General features: G+C 47.4%; 1 protein-coding gene across 6 annotated transcripts in view; it reads right to left on the bottom strand.

Moving 5' to 3' along the window:
• NFATC2 (nuclear factor of activated T cells 2) overlaps positions 1 to 21,584 on the bottom strand; it is a 67,672-nt gene that overhangs the window by 35,823 nt on the left and 10,265 nt on the right. For all 6 annotated transcript variants that reach the window (XM_085079268.1, XM_085079267.1, XM_085079271.1 and 3 more), the window contains exons 4-6: positions 12,200 to 12,402; positions 10,058 to 10,230; positions 823 to 963 (exon numbers count right to left, since the gene is read on the bottom strand). In XM_085079268.1, the coding sequence (XP_084935394.1) occupies positions 823 to 963; positions 10,058 to 10,230; positions 12,200 to 12,402 (517 nt within the window). The remainder of the gene's footprint in view (positions 1 to 822; positions 964 to 10,057; positions 10,231 to 12,199; positions 12,403 to 21,584) is intronic.

The following is a 21,584-nucleotide window of genomic DNA, read 5'->3' on the forward strand; positions in this document are numbered from 1 at the left end:
AGTGCACAGGCTCATCTGAACCTCCACAGTCCTTCAGAGCCTTTCATAGCTGCTGTGAAACAGCCTGCCTTGCTGCTGCTCTGGGAACAACTGGGACCCACAGGATGTTTCTCCCCCATGTCACCAGCTAATGTCCATGTACATTCGTGACTGCACACGTTTTTGGCTCAATTCTCACTTTTCTCCAATGGCATTACCCCACAGATCATGCACATGCTGCTCACTTGGGCAATGCAATCCTTTAACCCCTTGCAAGTCACTGGATGTATCATTTCAGATGCCTCTACCTCAGTTCACCAACAGAAAACTCCCAAGCAACAAGTTTTCTTAACAGCACAAAGGGAACACAAATTTTAATAATAAATAATAAAAACTATGGAAGAAGTGATGTATTCTTGTTTCTCATTATGTGTATAAAAATAATTTGATATAAAAAGTTATATTATGCATGGCTTTTCCCCACAGATTTCTAAAGGGAAGAAAACACAGTATTTGCCTGTAGTTCACATCAATAAAAAATTGTTCATTTCAATGATGATTTCTACAGTAGCATTCCGTAAACACAAGACTGAACAAGCATAGAGGAACACGTAGTGCTTGTCTCTGATAACATATCCTGTCCCTGCTGATTCCCAGTGCCTGTATTCTTGTGAACAACACAAACAGTTGCTCTCAAGTCTCATTTTACTCACATGGTTTTACTTAGGTGAACTTGAATGGGATTACTCACCCGAGTAATCATCAGCACAAATGGCCTGATGAGATTTGGCACTACAGATTTGCCTTATCCCACTAAGCAAAGTTAGGAAAAGCCTGCCTTACCTGATGTTTTTTCTGTGAACACCACCTTGGATTCTGCTGTGAAATTCTGTCCAGTCAGGATCATCTGCTGTCCTCCATAAACCAGGCAGCTGTCAATGTCTTGTCTTTCAACCATTGGAAGCTCATGAGCAGATCTTTGGGCTGTGGACAAATTGCAAACATGAATGAAACCAACTCTGTTTTACCAGGACTTTCCAAATCTTCCCAGAACTATCCACAGATAGATCTTGTCATCGTTACCATCCCCTGACTGCCAAAGCAGCTTCTCCAGGGTGCTAAATTTAGGTCTGAGAGGGAAAAATAAACTTACTCAAGGCATTTTATTTGGAAACATTCAGGAGTTGGCTGCAGTGGTTCGGCTGTGCTGGCCCTGCTCCTTGTCCTTGAGAAAGGACAGCTTGGATGAATGAGCTGAAATTTGCCCATGCCTGTTTCCAAACAAATGGCCAAATTTTCAAGTGCAGGCACACTACAGCCCTAGAGCCCAAAAATTCCACCTGCACAGAGGATTCCACTGAATAACACTGAATTCCTTCAGAGGGGAAAAAAAAAAAAATGAAGCTCTTCTCCAAAATGCCAGTGCCTCCCCCAGGACAGGGCCTGGCACAGGGTGGATGCCAACAGCCCCATCTCCACGAGTGGGCACCGAGCCTTGGGCTCACAGGAGGGACAGCCACCGAGCCCCAGCTGTGATCAGGAGGGGTCACACCAGGACTGCTGCAGCCCAGCATTCTCCCAAGCATGTTCGGCAGAAGCCTGAACATCTGAGGAGCAGGGCCTTGGGTCACAGACTGGCTCTGATTATAAAAGGCAAGGGAAGAGAAGGTAGGGTGGGATCCAGATGGACAGGGACGTCAGCAAGGCTTTCTAAGGTCTTTACTGTTCTTGGCCATGAATTTGGAGCGTGACTTTAGCAAGTTATTCTCTCTTTCTCCAGCCAGAAAACCAGCACAGCACCATCTCTCCACTACTTTCCTCTCATCCCATTCAAACAGCCATTTTTATGGTCAGAAAAGCTTTGGAGAATGCTGGTCACCATCCCTCAGAGCCATCCCAACTGTTTGCTATCAAGGGCAGGAGCAGCAAGTGAAGATGTGAAAACTTTTCCCTACAACACAGACAGCTGGAAAACATCAGGAGCTTCCCTGTGAGCAGACCAGGTGGGCAGCAGCTCGGGGCTGGTGAGCTGCGAGTTCACGACCTGCCCTCCAACTCCTCCAGATTCATCCACCCCAACTGCACAGGCCTCCAGAGAACCCTGCTCATCTCTTTCCCAGCTGCCTTGGCTGCATTTTAGCTCTCCCTGACAAAGAGACCCCGAGCACTCGTGTCTGTGCTGAGCACCGCTGGCTGCTGAGCCAAAAAGGAGGAAATGTGATCCTATATGTTGAGCTCTGGCCCTGAGTCACTGAGGCAAGGCTGGGCTGTGTGTGACCTGACCTGGCACTGCTTCCCTGCTCTGCAAGCCTCGCAGAGCCGGAATTCTCTCGTCACCTGGAGAAAACGCTGGAATATTCGGTGAGAAAACTCAAGCGTTAAACCTTTCATAGCAACTTTTCTAGCTCTGCTGAACCCTTCAGTCACGAGACAGAGGTTTTGCTCTTAGTAAAGAACAGAGGTAATTCAATAGTTGTAATTTTCTTGTGCCATTTGAGAGGCATTTTTGAAATCTATTTTAAACCACCTTAGGCCTTGCTGTTCCTTTCAAATATATAACAACACCTGGGCTAAGATACTGCCAGTTAAGAACATATATTCAGATTATTTTCAAAGACGCTGATAATTTCTTTCACATGGCTCTATGATTAATTTCTTTCCCAAAATACTAAAAGTTTTGATGAGTTCACAATTGGATTTATCACAAAGACAGATCTGTAACCTCAAAGGCTTAGGAGTAAATAGCAATCATCAAAAAGCAAATCTACAATAGTCAAGACAAGACACTGAAGTATTTAAGCATTGCCCTGAACACTGTTTATCTCTATTCAAGCACCAAATTCCACTTCTGAAGCGTACTAAATCATCAAAATTCCAGATTAACCTACATTTCTTTCCAACTCCTTTGTGTTAATAGAGAGCTTGGTACCTCACATCCCACAGATCAGTAGTTCCCAAGGCTTTCTCGGGATGAGGAAGGACAAATTTTAGCCTGGAAATGACTCTGACTCATCTCAATGACATTTGGAGCTGCTGAACCTAGCATGACTTTGGGCATCTCCAGCCCTCTGCTTGCCCTGGGCCAGGTGGAGGTGTGCAAACCTCATGTGCTTCAGGTGTGCTGCAGATTAATCCCACTGCGAAGAGTTCAGTTGAGCTCCTCAATACAGGCACCAAAGGGCTTCCCCTGCCCTGTTTTCCCTGCACTCTTCTCCTCCCTTTGAAAGCCTTTCATAATAACAAAAAAACCCCAAAAAACCCCAGCACTTTTCATTTTCCAAGGTCTCTTTTTTTTACCCAAGCCTGTAAGGAGGTTTCACCCCATTCCCCATTTCCACCAGCACAGAGTTTCAAGGTTCAGTGTGGAGCTGCCTCAATAGGATTTTTTTTTCCTCTGCAAGAAATATTAATTGCTAATAAATCCCCTTCCTCTAAGGCTCATGATGGGTGGACTGCATGCAATAATTTCACACTATTCCTTCTCTTCCCCCAGGGGTTGGCACTTCATAAAGTGACCTACAGCTACTGGAGTTTATGAGCTTTGAATAAACAAAACCCTGTTGATTTAACCAGTTGGGGTGTTTACTTTCAATAGCAACAGTTACTGACATAAGGCAGCAAAGCAAATGCTATAGAAATACTCACACTTGGCCTGAAGCAGTGTGTCAACCTATTAACAGGGGACATTATTTTTCTATTTTATTTGACTGTTTGCAAACCAAGATGTCATGGATTGGTGCTGCCAAGAAACACAATGCATGCAGTGACACAAGACAGAAAGGGAGCCACTGTCTGGGAGCTCTGCAGCACCTCAGTGATCTCAGCCTGCAGGAGCAGCCCTGCTGCCCACAGCCCACCCACTGCACCCCACACTGCCAGGGCTCCAGCCTGCACCCTCCTCCCTGTGCCAGCAGCTGGGGAAAAGGTGAGGATGGCCTCAGTCCTGGGCCAGCAGGCTGAACACTTCATACAGGAGGCACAAACTGCAGGCTGAGCACACAGAACTGTGCCAAGGCAGCCAAAGGTGGGTTTTGCTTCCCCACTACCCACAGGACCCATAACTCTCCTTCTGCAGCAAAGAGAGGAGATTTGGCTTTTAGGGGAGAAAATGGTATTTTGAGAAAACTGACTACCTGGAGAAGTCTGTAGGAGCTCCAAATGTCACCCTTTGCTGCTGGGAGGTGACAAGGGACAATCTCAGTTGAAGCAACCTTGTCCAGTGCAAGGTGTCTCTGCCCAAGGCAGGGGTGGGACTGCATGAGCTTTAAGTTCCTTCCAAGCCAAGACATTCTGTAACTCTGGGATGAACTCCTGCTGGAGTGAAGCCTCTCCACACTGTCTCTCCAACACCTGCAGCACTGACTGCAGATGTCAGGTCACCTGTTGTCCCCACTGCTGACAGTGAGAGGTCAGAGAGATCTTATCCTTGTGATACCTGAGCAGGGGGAGCAGGACTGAGGCTCACCTGCAGCTCAGTGAGGACACAACCACTGCTACCTCTGATTAACTCACAAGCCAAGCAAACCAGAAAACATGTCTAAGACAGGTGGGGTCACAGCTTGCACCCTGGAGTGCAGTGGCCTCACCAGAACAAGTCCCTCTTTGGTCCCTCTCTGGACCCCACGCTGCCCTCACCCTGCCCAGGGCAGCCCCAGCTCACCCCAGCTGGCTGGAAGCCTTCAAGCTGGGACTCCCTCCCGGCATGTCTTTCCAAACCCCCAGAGGCTCTTGGATGCAGCCACTGATTTCTGTTGGGTTTGAGAAGAGCAGCTAGACCTCAATGTCTGCTGCTGTGAAAACCCTGACCCCTGGAAGCAACAGCAGAGGTGTAATTTGTTATGGGATTAATTCTTCCACCTCAGTGCAAACCTCAATGAGCCAAAGTAAATATTTCATTCTTGCTGTCACACTGTGTTTATTTACCACGAGCTGCCTGTGGTAGGATTGATAGGAGCAGAGCTGCTGTGCTCAACACTTATCCAACTCATTAATGTTGGGAGAGACTTTGATCCTCCTTCACTCCCGGAAGCATCCTGAGCTCTCCAGTGGGAGGAGAGGCAAAGGCTGGGAGCCATGGGAGGACCAAGGGCAGGAGACTTCCCAGCAAGGCACCCTGGAGAGAAGCAATCTAATCAGAGGATGGGATAATTCACCTCCTGATAGCAGTATGGAGCAGTGGAAGACTTAAGAATCAAGTAAATAAAGCAAATTTCCAGCCCTCATGGGGAAACCTTGAAAATGTGATCTAAATGCTCTGAAAAGAAGAACCCAGTGTGACTGACAACAGTTTCTAATTTGCTGCCAGCAAGACTTAATCAGCAGTTTGTGCAGAGCCATCCAAGCAAAAAGCACCAAAAATAGAGAGCTTTTCTGCACCTCCTCCTCTGCAGATAATTTATGATGTCCTCGCAAAGGAGGAGTGACAAGCACCGATGGCAGCAGTGTCAGATCAGTGTGACACTTTCTATGAACTGCAGCCAGCTCACCAAGCCAGTGTGTGATTAATGACAGGAAAACCATGGCCTCGGTTCACTTCTCTGTCAATCAGTTCCGTGGCTATGCACAGCATGTCCCTTTAATCCCTTGTGGAGGGGATCTGCTCAGCTGGAATGATGCTCACAAATCCATGCTGTGTGCTGTGCTGGCTTTGCTGTTACCACCAGCAGCACTGCAAAGGCAAGGAGTAAGCAGGAGTTTACCCTTGGAGTAAGGCTGGCAGCCTGCAGAAGGGGCAGGAATTTCCTTTTGGTCTGACTCAGACTTTAAAGACTGAAATATTTTGGTTGCACATTCAAAGTGGCAAATGTTGTCAGAATTAGCTTTCACATTTTGGGCTTCAAGAGAGAGAAAATGTTCTCTTTAGAGAAAGCACCAGTTTTTCTGTCAGCTGTACTTGCAGCCAACTGCGTGACTGTCTTAAAGTTGAAATGAAAGGAGGAAAAAAATCATTTAATTCAACTGGAAACCATGATACTCCCATAATAATCATTGTTATGGTTAGACTTGCAAATAGGTATCTCCCAAGTGCAAAAAAACTGTTTCTGCTTTTCTGTCTGAGTAAAGCAGGGCTCCTTCTTGCCTGCTGCTCTATTCCTAGCAGCACAACTCCCAGCTGAGGAAAAGCACTCGCTGGCTTGCCAAGACAACATTCTTCTACATGACTAGCTCTTTCCCCTGCAGTTATTAACGTGTCACAAATCATAGGCTCAGATTGTCTAATATTATGGGAAAATCTACTAGAAGGAGAGAAAAATAAAGGAAACTTCCAGGGAAATTGATTAAAGGGAAATAAGAAATTTGACCCAATTTAATGGAACAAAATACGGTCAATAATAGAAACAGTTTAAATTCCTCTAGATGGACACATGGTTCTTTAGCAATAGGTTTTGTTTGTTTTGTTTTTTTACCACCTTGGAACATCTATTATAAGAACAAGATTTTAGTCTCCTTCTCTCGTGCCAAGTGCAATTTAAGTTTGCATTTTAAGGGATTCATGAGCACAGCTCAGGATCAGCAAACATGGATTCTACAAAGCAAGAACTGTGACACACTTTGGGAAGGTTTTTATTCCAAAGGATCCATTGGAATCAAAACTGGGACACTGTGGAGGACACTCTTGAGCCTCATGCTCAGACAATTTCATGAAGCAGTTTTTGGTTACTGACAGCCTGAGCAAAACAAGCTGTCCTACTACTCTGGACTCTCACCCTGCTCCTTCTCTGCTCCAGGATTCTTCAGCTGAGGAGCAGAAACAAGTTCAGATGTTGGGGCACCCAGCCTGAGCTGCCAGAGATGATGATAAACCTGTCTCTTGGACAGAGAGCCCAGTGCCAACAATTTAACACCACAGACCACCCACTCACTGAGCAACGAGCTCCAGCTCCTGGTGAAAGGCAAAGGAACTAAAGGTACAGAAACTGTCCTCATGGCTTGACAATAATGGTGTGCAAGTGTCAAAGCTCTCCGGGGGTGACCTGCCAAGTGGCTGTGTTTGAAGGGACAGTCAGTGACCCCTCTCCTGCAGTGTCACCAGCACCCTGTGACAGCCCTGCTGGCCCAGTTCACCCACACCAGCTGGTTGATGCCTAGAGCAGCAGCCAGCCCCAGCAGGGATGGACATTTGGACACCCCCAGCCCCAAGGGAGGGCTGGCAGGGAGGCAGGCCGAGCAGGACACTTGGCTCTGCATCCTCCCGTGGGGCTCGCTGTCATCTCCTGACTCAGCTGCACCAACACCAGGAAAAGGGATTTTTCTCACCTTTCCAGCACCACACCTATGAGAGACAGAGTGCTTCCTTACACCTGGCTGAGCGATGGCCTGTTGCTACAATTATCAAGAGGGATTCCAAATGCCTTTGCCTCCTCAGTGGCTTCAGGATGAATCAACAAGCAACAGCAGAAAAAAAAGCTGCTGAATGTGCAGGCTTGTCTGGATCTGAGGTCCATTCTAAGGCACAACTGATCATTTAACAACATATCACCTCCTCGGTCCTCCCACACAGCTGCCTGGGGAGGAACTCACTCCGGATGATGCTTTGAACCTGTGAAATCCCCTCCGAAAATCTGTCAAGGGCTGAATGTGACACAGATGAGGTGGAACCAAAGAGCCCTCTGAAAAGCAGCTATTTCACAGTTCTTGCTTCACTGCAGCTAATGATCTGCTGACACTGGTGGGACTTCCTGGGGATCAGCTTCTGGGGAGGAGAGCACTCCGTGCTCTGTTGGTAGCAACAGTGCTCAGGGGGAGCCCTGGGAAGGGAAATGGGCACTGATCCTGGAGCTGCTGCTCGCTGAGCCTTTCCCAGAGGGGCTTTACCAACTGCTACCAGACAGGAGGGATCCTGAGGAGAAGGGTTCTCAGGTGGCCAGGTAAAAAAAAAAAAAAAAAAAAAAAAGAGCTGAGGTTACCACCCCTAGTAAGAGTTAGGCTGCATTACTAATGCTGGCTGAGCCCACTGACGTTTTTAACCATCTTCCCAGAACTGGGCTGAGATCAGGAAATGCTACTGAAATGCAAAACCAGTGCTAAATATGCAAACACACTAAATGGAAGAGATTTATTACTCCAGATCACTTCACACCCTGCTTCCATGAGTTCAGAAAAGCACAGTCCTTAACATATCTCTCCAAACTGCCTGTATATCCAGTATTCCAAAAATATAATTTTCTTTTCTTATTTCCTTGGGGATCAAATACATTTTTAATTCTAGGAGCTTTGCTGTCTTCTATGCAGCCAATATTTTCATATTTTAATTATAAAAAAACCCACTAACAATAAGCTACTTATACTGGTATCTCCACTGTTGGCTTTTTTATGCCCCTAAGACTCATCAATGCAAAGACATCTCAGAATAAATGCCTCAACACCTTAACCAAAGCACTGCCACAGCAGTCACTGCACAGGCAAATTAGGTGTGTGCACACAATTCAGAAAAATGTGATTTATTCTGCAAACCACGCCTGGATTCCTGGCTGAACACTGTGTGGTGATGAGCACAAATACAAGGTGCCATGGTGGAAGGGCCCTAGAAATGCCTGGCTAACTCCTATTTGCTTTTCCTGAGGAGAATTTGAGTAAGTGGAGGGTGAGCTGTGGGGTTCCCTGCAGGACCCATGGACCAGGCACCTCGTGCTGTTGTTTTCCTGCCCAGAGTGTGTAGGAGTTACACCTGGAGTTTCCCCACCCAAGGAGCTCCTCACTGAACACTTCCTTTAGCAAATGGACCTTTGTTCCAGCAGGGACACGTTTGGGGTGGAGGCCACTATTGTTTCAGCCATCTGGTCCCACAAAGGGACAGTTTCCTATGGACAGAGGTGGTGGCTACTCCCACTGCTGTCCCTTCCCCATCACAGTGCCCAGAGCCTTCCCTCAGCTGCTAAAATGCTCTCACAGTTGGGCTCTTCTCACAGACATTGCCAAGAGATCATTCACATCCATCATCCTCTCCCAGCCTTGCCTTGGTTATTTATTTGTACAGCTTTTTAAAAGGCTGCCATCAGTAATTCACTAGCCAGTTTGCTTTCCTGCCTAAAACTGGATCTTCTCAATCTAACCAGTTGTACTTAAGTAAAGTCTGAATCTCAATACATTAAACTCACACATGAGAAACTCAATGGCTTTCTTCACAAGACTTATGGCAAGGCAGGTTCAGCTAAAGAAAGGGGTGAGTCATTCAGCAGAGGGAGAGAAAAACTGCTCATTATATATTTGTAAAATCCCCAAACCACCAGAAAGGCACCATTTACCAACAAAAAGCATCACAGGATGCACAGGAAGCAGCAAAGTGGGTGAAGCCCTTCTAGAAATGACTGTGACATGGAGGGCACCTCATCAGAGGCCTCTCTTTCTCAGGTTCCAGTCCGTTACAATGAGTGGGAGGTGCAGGTTGCTGAGTTCACACACTATGGGATTTGCACGTCAGAAATCAAAATTGCCGGTTTTCTTCTGTCCCTCAGGGGAATACCAGAGCAACCTGTGCTTTCCCTGCTTCAGCCTCCTGAGCTGTGCCCCCCTTGGCACTAACAGCTAGAAAAACAGAATGTACCTGAGCCTCAGAATCCAACCTGCTCCTCCATTTCAGTTGTGCCCCTGCCACAGCTCAGATCTTTGGTCACTCCTGTGGCAGACAGGACTGGCCACAGCGCTCAGAGCTGGCCCAGTCTGAACTCAAACCTCCAGCCACGTGCCAGTTTGTGGATAACAAGTTCTGACTGTGTTTCCACTCAAAATAAAGGCACTGCCAGGAATGCAGGCAGCTTGCACCCTTGTGCAGCAGCAGGAACAATGCACATGTGCCCTGCACACAGCCCCACACTGCTCCCAGGAATACCTGACAGCCTGCAGCATCCAGCAGCAACACCCCAAGCAATAAACTCTGCAGAAGCCCCCAAGGCTCCAGCTGTCCTCACAAGCTCCAAGCACCTAGAAGAGCTCCCAGCTCCCCAAGCTCCTCTCAGGCAGGGAGTGCCCTGAAGAGCCACAGTCACTGCACTGCTGGCACAGCCCCAGGTGCACAGAGCACAGCAGTTTGCCCTCAGTGCCACCCCGGGAGGAGAGCAGAGGTGCCAGGGATACTCACAGCACTCGATGGGGTTGGAGGCAGCCTGCAGGGACACGATCCTGCCGCTGGGCTCGGGGATGTGCACGCGGAACACGAGGCGCACGCGGGTGTTCTTGCGGCCGATGTCCGTCTCGCCCTTGCGCAGCTCGATGTCGGCGTTGCGCAGCTTCAGGATCCCCGCGCAGTCGATGCTGCAAGCACACAGCCCTGAGCTCACACCCTGCTCCCAGCAGCACCTCTGCTCCCAGCAGCTGGGCACAGGGATGCTCAGGGGGATGAAGCTGCTCTGCTTCGGCCTCTGGGCTAAGAGCAGCTCTAAGCAGTTGCTCTGTTTAGGATCCAGATATTCCCATTTCAGCAACTACACAGGAAGAAATCCCAGGTTTCCCGTGGGAGGGATGGTGCTGGGCATCTCCCCACTCTCTGGCAACAGCAGAAGCTGATCTCCTGAAGCATTATAACCCCAAGATTTATTTTCCCTGTGCTAAGCCCAGGGGTGCAGAAGGCAGAGCTCACCCTGGGGCAGGAGCCTCCAGCAGCAGCTCTCCTGCCAGCCCAGCTCCCAGGGGCTGCACAGGGCAGCTCAGCTCCCTGGGGAAGCACAGCAGCTGAGACAGCTGATTACAGAATCCCCACTGCAGGCACCATCCAGGCTCAATTCCCCAGTTTGCAATGGGAGTGTGGAATTTGGCTCCAAAGCAGCAGCACGGGGTGGGTGCTATTGCCAGAGCAGGGTGCTGCCGCCTGGCCCGGGGCACTGTGCCATCCTCCACAGCCCTGGGATGTTCCCAGGGCAGGCAAGAGCCTGGCAGAGCAGAGAATGGTTCCCTGCTCCCAGTAACCTTGTCCCTGCACAAAGAGAGGGTGCAGACAGCAGGACGGAGCTGAGCAGCAATGAAAGGATTAGGATTGCTTAAATCAGCACTGCAACTTAATTGTGGTGTAAGTGCAGGCTGGCTTTTCAAGAGCCCAGTGTAACCTTGCAAACATGCCTGTGTTAGGAAAATGTGACAATTATCTGTCAAGCTCAGCAATTGTTCTCAGAGGGAGCAGTGAGCAATGCTATTAAACAGGCACTGCCAGCCCATTTTGATATCAATTCTGAAAACACATCATTTTTCTTCTTTTGATATGAATTAAAATCACACTTGGGGAAGCACAAGCCCCAAGCTGTTTCCTACACCCACACTGTTCCTTGCCCTTGCATATGTGCAGGGGTTTATTACTCCAGGGTTCCTTGTTAGGAATGAGGTATATTTTCTAAAAAAATACAAAGAAAGAATGTGGATTTTGCGATGAAGTAGGGGGGCTTAAAAATATAACTGCTCTGCCAATTTTGTCTGAATCCTCTGAAGGATGGAGATACAGCTCTTCCCTCTGCAGAGCAATCACTCTCATGCTGCCTGGCACACATTCAAGCCTGAAGTTTTCAGACTGGTGCCCACTTCATCCCTCTGCCTCCATAAAACTGGAAGGAGTAATACAGACAAGATGTGCCTGTACTTGCTTTTCTGTTAACCTATTACAAGAGGAGATTTCATGGCCAGAGCACTTGGCTGAGCTCAGAAGAGATGCTTTCTATTCCATTAAATGTTGTAAAACGAATTCCACACCTTTCCTCTGTCTGCTGCCCCTGTTCCTCACTGGTCCCTGCAGCACAAGGACTTGAGACTCAAGGCTTCTCTTCCTTGGTGCACCACAAACCCATTCTGAGTGTGAAGATAATGGATTATTACTATTATGGAGTGGTGAGACACTGGATGCCCCATCCCTGGCAGTGTCCAAGGCCAGGTTGGACAGGGCTTGGAGCATCCTGGGATAGTGGAAGGTGTCCCTGGGCATGGCAGGGGTGGAACCAGATGGGCTTTAAGGTCCTTCCCAACCCAAACCATTCTGTGATTACAGTACAGTCATGCAGCAATTAGAACACAGAGCAGAAGTGCCTGCATGGACACCTGATGAATGGTAACTCTTCAGCAGCTTTAGCCCAGGTGCTTGTACTGGTTTGTAGAAAGGGTCTTACACTCAGAAATCATCCCAATGTGCTGGGAATGCCCTCAAGAGCACCATTATTCTTTCAAGTGACTCCATTCCAAAGAGAAGGAACTTCAGCGCCAACTTAATCACCTCAACTTTGCTAATAAAAAGAAATCTACTTACGTTGCTTTCATGTTGTTTTTGGGTTCCAGGGGGATCTCTAAAACTTTGGTGTTGCCAATGATCTTCTCGTAGCTGGTGGTGGTGACAGTTTTGCCTGTGATGCGATGGACCTGGTAGAAGGCGTGAGGTTTCAGGATCCTCTCATCTGCTGTGCCAATGAAGATCTGCAGACCCAGGGGTTTGTTCTCCATGTACCCATGCAGCTGGCAAGACATTAAAAACCTGCTATCACAAACAGGGCCTCCAACTCAGGAAACCAAAGAGATAGGCAGACATGTATCTATAGATCTAGATAAATGTAGATTTCTGGCATTGATTCACTGCTCTTTGAAACTCATCCTTCCCCCAGTTGTTGGTTCACCTTCAACCATTCCTCTTGCACTCTATTAAAATATCACCTGTACAGGCAGAGATGGTATTTTTGGTCTGGGATTGAACAGCACAAGGATGTCTTATTCAGCCTTAGAGCCTGGGGTTTCTAGGCCTCAAGGACACAAACCGACTCTTCTGTACTAAATAACATCTTTATAAACAGCATTTGCTGCAAGAAAGCCAGAATGCCTCCATAGGCTAGGAGACAAGGAAATTTCTTCTTCTTTATTAACGTTCAAAATTACAAATCAAACCATTCTAAATTTCTCACATAACCAAAAATGAGAACCAGACATTTATCTACCGCATAGCCAGGGCTCTGGCTGAAAGGGAACTTTATGGTCTGAGACATGCTAAATTTGTTTTCAATTACTCTGTCCACATACAAAACCTTGATGAAGCCATACAAAGCAAATAGTACTGGAAGATCAGAGAAAAGAAAGATTAAGCTAATGGTATTCATGGCCAAACCAGAGTTTTTTTTCTTTTTTTCTTTTCACCAGTCAGCAGGAGGTATCTTTGCACAGAAGGATTAATTCCCCCCTGGAAGGAGACCACATGCAGCATCAATGCAGTGCTGGCAGCCTTCCTCCAGTATGGCAAATGTAAGGCGACACTCACTCTGCGGAGCTCTCATTCCTCATCCAGCACATATTTTGGAGGCACACAAAGACAGGGGCTGTGCCCCAGAGACCCCTCAAGCCAAGGGCCCGAGTGAGCAGCCTCCACTTGCCTCAACAGCTCCATGAATAGCTCCATTGAAGGCACCAGGCCCTAAGCAGGGCTTGTGCAACACTCAGCTGCAGAGCCCAGCCCAGGCACAGCTCAGACTCCTCCGATACCTCGCTGGCTCCAGCGCTTTGGGAGAGATGGTGAGGAGGGAATGAGGCAGGAGGCTCTGTGCAAACCTGTCAGCTGGCTCTGGGCGCCAGGGGAGGAGCAGGGAGCTGCACTCGGAGCACCACGGCTGGCAGTGGAGACACAGCACTGCCAAGAGTGAGATAAACACAACAGCAGCCATGGGCAGAGTCAGAAATGGACAGAGTGTGCAGGAGATGAAGGACAACAGAGGCCACAATGACAGATCCACTGGGAAAAGGCACTGATGCAGGAACCAGGTCCTGCTGATCCACAGCTCAGCTCCACTGGGAGCCACACAGAAACTCACCCTAAGGGTGGGACTTTCCAAATCCAGCACTTCCTGGCCTTCAGTGAAAAGCCATTTTATCACCAAAAGCCATCCTGTCTTCACAAGAGGTGAGGGGGAAGAGTAGTTTTTAAGCACTGAGTATGTTTATTGTCATGCCTGACAGAATAATTCTTTGTGGATCCAGCTACAACAACGAGAGGATCCCTTGGACAGGAGGGGTTATTGCAGTGACAGCAAAGCAACTTTTGCCCTACCCTCTGTCCTGGCAGAACAAAATCCCAGAGTTATGGGTGGGAGACTGAAACAGAGGAACACAGATAATAAATTACAAAAGAAAATCTGCCCCCAGTGAGCACAGTCGGTAGCAGCTGGAACAGAACTGGCTACATACACAGGGTTTAATACTGGCCACCTTTAAAAGTAATTGTAAGTGATGTTTGCTCATGTACAGAATGAGTTCCCAAGGCAAAACTGGTCATGGCTGTCCAATAATGTCTATGTCTGTGGGTGTGTGTTGTACAAAGGCATACAGACTTAAGAGAGGAATTGATTCCCTGTTCATATGGCAATGCTTGTATTATCTGCTGGCCCAGGGGCATAAAACACACAGTGAAAGGCCTCTTGATCCTCCACAGGACCAGATTTTAAATCAGTTGTTTGCTCAGTGGAAGAAAGTAACATTTTTTGGTAATTTATGGCGTAACAGCAATGCTGTGGGATGACATCATCATAAAATCCTAATAACATTATAAGATGCAAATACAAAGAGAAAAATATATGTAAAAGAGTCAAGTGTCCCCATTTGAAAGGGTTTATCCTAACACTGAGCTAACTGATTACATTTTTAGGGCTAATATAGGTGATCATTTACCATAAGTATTTCCATCTACCCTTCATTTGCTAAGAACACAGCAGGATGATTTAGGATCACAAAAATGGAGATGAACAGCTCACAGAAACACTCCAGGAGCTTTAAAATCAGAGTTTTACGCTTAGTTTTGTCACCAGTTTACCACAGCTTTGGTCATGTCACACAACCTCTCTCTTTACCTGCACCAGCGGAACAGTGATGCTCACCCTGCTCTGCAGGGACAGAGTATTTTGTGCTGCTTTTTAATAGAGAAAAATTCTTTGTGAGCTAGAATGAAAGAACACATCAAAGCTATGCTTCAGAGATGTGTCTCTTCCTAAAACTGAGCTACTAAAAATTATCACTGCCAATAAACATCTCCACTATGCCATGCAGCTGCTTTAATATTTAACCAAAGTGCTGATCTTTTCTTTGGCAAAGTAAAGGAGGAATACATTTGACTCTTAAACAAACTTCGAGAAGGGAAGATTTTAAATGGTTTTTAAAATAATAACTTTGAAATTATTCTTTTCCTCCCTTAGCAACAAGCAAGCTGCTCTAAAATCTCTGTTTTTCAGTGTTGCTCTTCTGCTCATCAGAGTTGCTCCCCCAAAGGCCTTCCACAGGAGCACCTGCCCCATACCAAAGTATGCCTTTACTCTTTCTCACCCTTCTTTCCATGAAGAAAAAGAAATAGTATGTATTTCGGTTTCAAGAGAGTGAGAATCAAGAAGGATTTATGAATACAGAACTCCTGGAGGAAATATTTTTGTGTATTATAAGGTGACCTATTCACAATAAAACTCCCCCAAACTGTATACAGATCAAGCTGGAAAAAACCCAACTCCTTTGAGTCACATTTGCCACAAGGGGAAAGAGAAGCCAGACATGATGTGTACCTTTCCATACTCTATTTTGGGACTTTAAGATCCTATTTCTTTCAGTTGAAAGATTTTTCTTAAACTTTGCTTTTGCCTAACTCTTATAATATTAACATGGCCAGACATGGGCTGGTCTATGACCTGAGGAAATGCAAAGCACTTTGGCAGATAAACAAATAACATCATTCAGAAAACAAGGAGACTTTTCTTGTTTGGTTTGCTACTATGATTGGGTTTCTAAACAAAATGGCAATGTGTGGCACGATTAAAATCATCATCTCACCTCTGCAGAAATCAGATTTATTCATTCTGCACTCCATCCATGGATCAATACCAGTCAAATTTGGGAATGGGGGGAATTTGAGTGCCATTTGCAGGAAGGCACCTGGGTAATTCTGCATGCACAAAATGAGCAATGTGCCTTTAGCTGCTGAGCATCAGCTCAGTTACACACCTAACACCTCTGACGGCCCTGGTGACTGCAGCCCTCCAGAGCACACACCAGGCATGTGAATCTCTTCTCTTCTCCTGCACTCTTTCACAACTCAGGTCTCCTCACAAGTTGAGACCCCAGCTCAAAACACACAGTACTTAAAGTCAGCATTAAGAATTCCCATCTACACCATTCACTACCCAGATCTGAGATGAGCCCAAACAGGCAGCTCAGGCACCACTCACCAGCTGCAGCACCTCAGTTCCCAACAGTTATGCAGCTTTGCTTTTCCACTGGTGGCTTGCATAGCTGAATTTTCTTGGGGATTTCTAGCTTAGCTGTTGCACATCAATATTTTCCATGCAATGCTGGGCTTTGCAAGACAAAAGCCAAAGCATCTGCAAATCTTACTGGCATCTTTGAAGAGCCCCAGTAAGGACCTGTGTGAGACTGACTGCCTTAGACAGTAATTTATTTCCCATTCACCCCAACACAGCTCTGCCTGTCAGGCATTTAGGTCTCTCCTGGGATGTACATCTTTAAAGCTGATTGCACACATCTTCCTGTCTAGACGACGCAAGCCATCGCCAGGAGGGAAGTATAAATTTGGGGAATCAATTCGCTAGGAATGGTGATTTTATGTGCTCAAAAGCACTCAGCTGCCCAGGTCTCTGAGCTCAGGGTGACACAGGCTCTGCTCCATGAGCCTGAGCATCCCTGGTGACACGGGCTCTGCTCCATGACCCTGGGCATCACTGGGGACACGGGGTCTGCTCCATTACCCTGAGCATCCCTGGTGACAGGGGCTCTGCTCCATGACCCTGGCACCACTGGTGACACGGGCTCTGCTCCATGAGCCTGTGCATCCCTGGTGACACGGGCTCTGCTCCATGAGCCTGTGCATCCCTGGTGACAGGGGCTCTGCTCCATGAGCTGTGCATCACTGCCTCTGTCCCCCTGGAAGTCGCTCGGGCTGTGCATGTGTGTGGTCAGCCCGGGTGATTCACAGACCATCCCGGCCGGCAGTGAGAAGAGGGAAAGCAGAGCCCTGCGAGCAGCACTTGACGAGAAGCGAATACAAAGCCGCGTGAGAAATCGCTTCCTCCTACGGCTTCCCCCTTCCTGCTGCTCCGCGGGCGATAAGCCGGCCGGGCGGGCGGCAGAGCACCGGGAGCGGGGCTGCCACCTTCCCCTGCTCCAGACACAGCCAGACCCACCTCCCAGAGCCCTGACACTGCCAGCCATTCCCTGCCTGGGCTGCAGAGCCAAACTGGTCCCCCAAAACCCTCAACGCTGCCAACCATTCCCTGCCCGGGCTGAGCACAAATTCCCTGTCCGTGCCAGCAGCGTTTCAGCCCCTCTGCGGCAGGCAAGAAAGGATGTTCTGGTGGGAATAGCCCCTTTCTGTCCCCCTTCCTGCTGCAAGCAGCTTCAGCCTTGGATCTGATCATTAATCCCCATCGTTAATACCCTCTGACTGCAACAATGTCAAGGATTTTTTTGGGGAGGTCTTTGCTCAACAATACTTGTACCAAGATGGAAAATGTCACTGCATTGTCTCAGGGAGAGTGGCCTATCAATAACTGTCAGGAATTCAACAAAGACCTCATCCAGCCACTGTATCATGTAGCAGCTCCTCTGCCTGCTTCAGTTAGGGCTAACGTTGAGCAACAAAGCTGAATCTTCTCACATGTTTTTGTTCAATTTAATGTACTTGGGACACAGCAAAAGAACACGAACCAGAAGGAAATCTCTGCCTTGGTTCCCTTTGCTCCTTTACAAAGCTGTCTAAAAAGGCCTGTGAAGATATTCCTCTGAACATCTGATTCTGCTGAATTATGAGTTTCTATGATACTCAATTTTTAAGTGTTTCTTATTTTGGTGACAATATTCTCAAAATTCCAAGGACTGAATCTCTCTTGCTCTGCTGTTCCTTACAGTAAACGACAACCAGACTCCCAGTATCCTACTGGGATTTCTGCTTTGAGATGGGGTCAGGACAGGTCTGGGACACAGACAGCAGCTCTTGGGAGGGTTTGCTCCTGACTGACCTTACATTGCAGTGTAAGCAAGTTGTTTCCTCTCTGGGCTTCAGCTTCCCTACCCCTGTGAAGAGCTGATCCTGTTTTCAGGATGCTTTGACTCTCAGATGACAGTTTAAAAGAAAAGGCACAATGCATCTGTCCAGTGCACATGCACAGGGAGGAGGATTTGGAGATCTCATTTTCACAGCTGGCTAAGAAAACCAACCATGTCATTAAAGCACTTCCATGCACACTCCTGACAAGAGATCTAAACCTTCCCAGCATGACAGAACTCACCGTGTCAGGAGTAAATCAGAGGGTGCAAATGTGATGTTTTGACAGAATCACACAGGGCGAGTTCCTCAGCACATGGCTCTGCCACCAGTTAGCAAAGCTGGGCCCTTGCCAGCGTCAGAGGCACTGTGGAACCACCCCCAGCCCAGCCAGAGCAGAGGGTGCCAAAGCAGGGCTTTTCCTCTGCCACATGCAGATCATCCTCCCCCAGGAGCATCCCCTGTGCAACCCAGATGTGGCACAAAGTGAGAACCTACATGAAACAATAACCTAAACCTTGCATCTGCCTCATCCAGGTGTTATCTGTAATCCACATAACCTGCACAGCACAGACATCCCCTTCAAAGCAGCTGCTACACTCTGCTTCCCCTCACCTCTGCCAAAACTCCTCTCCATCAAGAACAATCTATTCTGAATTAGGCTCCAAAGTCTTAGTGGGAGCTTTTCATTCACCTCTAACTCAAAGGTTCAGCCACGCTTGCAGCACAGCATGAGGGGTGCTGGCCTACCCTTACACTTGATGGCATATTCGTTGTGAAGAGAATTTCCCAGATGCAGCTAAAATCTGTGGTTTGGCCATTGCACACCAATCCCTGCAGTAGCACATGGAAAACCAGTAAATAAATCCACGGCTGAGAGCTCAAAGCTTAAGAGGCTCCCACAACGATCCCATTGTGCAAACAAGCCTCTTAGTCCTGCAGGTAAATCAGGTGTGAAATGTGCAGGTGGTTTGTCACAGGCTGCTCGTGAGCTGGGGACAAAATCCCTGCAGGAGCCAAACCCCAGCTCCAGAACAGGGAATGATGGCCAGGACAGGCACAAAGATGTTGGTCAGCACCAGGCAGGTCCAGCACAGCCTGGCCTCACCCTTCCCTGCACAGGGGTATTGGGAAGGTGGGGCAAAGGACAAATTCAACTGCTGGGATGTGCCATGGGCAGCAAATCCCCTGGGCAGGCTGGCTGGGGTTTCAGCAGAGTGTGGCTCCAGCTCGGCCCCACGTGTGAGAGTGTGAATCACCCCAGGAGCTGTGATTTGGTTTTGAGTTTCCATCAAAGGCTCTGGTTTCACTAACACACCAATGAATTAGCTGAATGTTGGAAGTCACATACAGTTAAAAGTCAGAGCCCCATGGGAAGCCCAGGCTAAGAAACAATGTCTCCTTTGACTGCGAAACCACAAGAAAACACAGACAGCAAAATTCAAATATAAAAGGAAAGTGGAACATACGTTTGTTATTGTAAAGCAGCTCCTGTGAGCTCCACTAACAACTCTGCCATTCCAGCTTCTTTTTAATAAGAAAAATAAAAAGAAGCAGTGAAAGTCACCACAACTTTAAAAGTTAAAACCCAGGGGAGAGTCGGGCTGGCTGTGCTGAACAGGAGCCTCTCTCTGTACAGCTCCCCTGCTTTAGAGAGAAGTGAGGAGGAGCTCAGCACACACAGGGGTGCATGGGCTGAGGGTTTCCATGCCTAGCTCTGCCCTCACCTGAGCACTGGGGTTTTGTAGCCCTGCTCTGCATTTGGATGCTGTACCAAGTTTAATGTTGGAACATGGATTTAACCCTTATCATTACACACCAGGTTTGTGTTTGGGCTGCCACCTCTACCCCAATCACATCCATCAGCTCTCTGCACAGGAGCAGCCACTGCCTTTCCTACTGGACACTCTCTTCCACAGCTTTGACTGGAGCAGCTGGGTACAAATAAGCAGCCTTGGGAAAACAGAGCTGGGAACTAGAAGTGCTTCCCCCTCCTCTGCTCTCTCAGGACCAGGGGGACCTGCAGGATGGGAAGTGCAAACTTCAGCTTTGTCCTTGCTGTCCTCAGCACCTTAACTTCCAGAGACACCCACATCCAACTTATAACCCTAAAGCCTGAGTTTCTCTATAGCTCACACAAGCTGTAGGTTCTGTCTGGCCAGAGGTTTTGATTGCCCATTCTCTTCTCCTGCCATGCCTGGAGTGCACAACTGCTGCAGAGCCTTGAGCACAACCTCTCAGGCCTTGACACGTGCAGGAGAGGAAGCAGCATCAGAAAGATAAACCACAAGATGAGGCTTGGAGGACATGAGATCTGCTGGTCTGTAGCTTCAGAGCACTCAAAAGAAGAAAGCTGCATGCAAAGTGAACTTTCCAAAAAAATAAATATTGCAGGCCAACACTGTGCTGCAAAAACCAGCCAAGATCTCTTCTGCCAGCAGGTTCAACTGGGTAATTGGTGAAGTGGAGGGTTAATTTAATAGTGCTTTTTTTTTTTTAAGTCAGTTTTGTTTAAAAAGAGATTGTATTTTAGAAAAATGCTCCGTTTGCATCTGTCAAGAACACGAAAGTTAAACATCACTGAGGGGAAAGAAGGAGGGGGAAAAAAAAGAACCCTTGAAGCCAAATAACTTATGACATGAAAGCCTTGGATTTTACTAGCCTCCCCCAGTTTCAGATGTCATAAACCATACAGGTGCAACTATCTCATTGCTTGGCATCCATATGAACCTGGTTATGTTCGAGTGAACACAAATTCAACAAATGCTCCCAGCTTTACAATAAACCTTCAGAAACTGTCCATATTTTCCCCAGATGCAGGCACAGCTGTGCAGAGGCACATCTGCTTGGGGAACTAATGTGAACATTTGAATTTATAGTTTTAGATCCTGAAGCTTGATGGCAAATTATGATAAAACTAGCAATATTGGTTCCTGTCTTCAACAGAAAATATAAACCCCTCTTTGATTGATATTGATTGCAGGAAGGAAACAAATTCTGTTTCCCCATGTCACAAGAAACTCCTTCACTGCAATAAGCATCCTGTTGATAGGAATACCTTGGGAAGGTAAATGATACTGTCGTTGCAAGCAAACTGAGAAAGGAGCAAGTGGTGATTGGCATCATTCCTACATCTATGTAGCTTCAAACACACCACAGGAGGCTATGAGCTTGTCAGACTCCATCTAAAAAACCTGCATTACTGAGGTATGGCAAATGTGATTGCTGTTTAATATTACCCTGCACCCTTTACTCAAATACCCAGTCCATACATTGAAGTCCAGTTCAATCAAAGCAAACAAATTCATTGATTTAACAATTTATGGCTTGATTTTAAAAGGGGATGAGCCTGCAGGGGAATATTGAACATATGTTTGAAGTTAAGCACAAATCAACCCAGCAAAATTAGTGGTATTGATCACATGCTTGAAATTACACATAAATGTTAATGTTTTCCTGGTTCCTGCAAGTTCTGAGTGCGTCAGGAACATCTGTAGGATGCAGCCCAATTTCTTTAGTGAAGGCTGTGGCTGACCTGTCCAGCTCCCACACACCATTCCCAGCACTCTCACAGTGACACAGCACAGCCCCGACCCCAGGCTGGCTTTGGCTTTCCTTCAGG

This window comes from Lichenostomus cassidix, chromosome 20 (genome assembly GCF_008360975.1).
Source record: "Lichenostomus cassidix isolate B80296 chromosome 20, HeHo_3.0, whole genome shotgun sequence".
NCBI lineage: Eukaryota > Metazoa > Chordata > Aves > Passeriformes > Meliphagidae > Lichenostomus > Lichenostomus cassidix.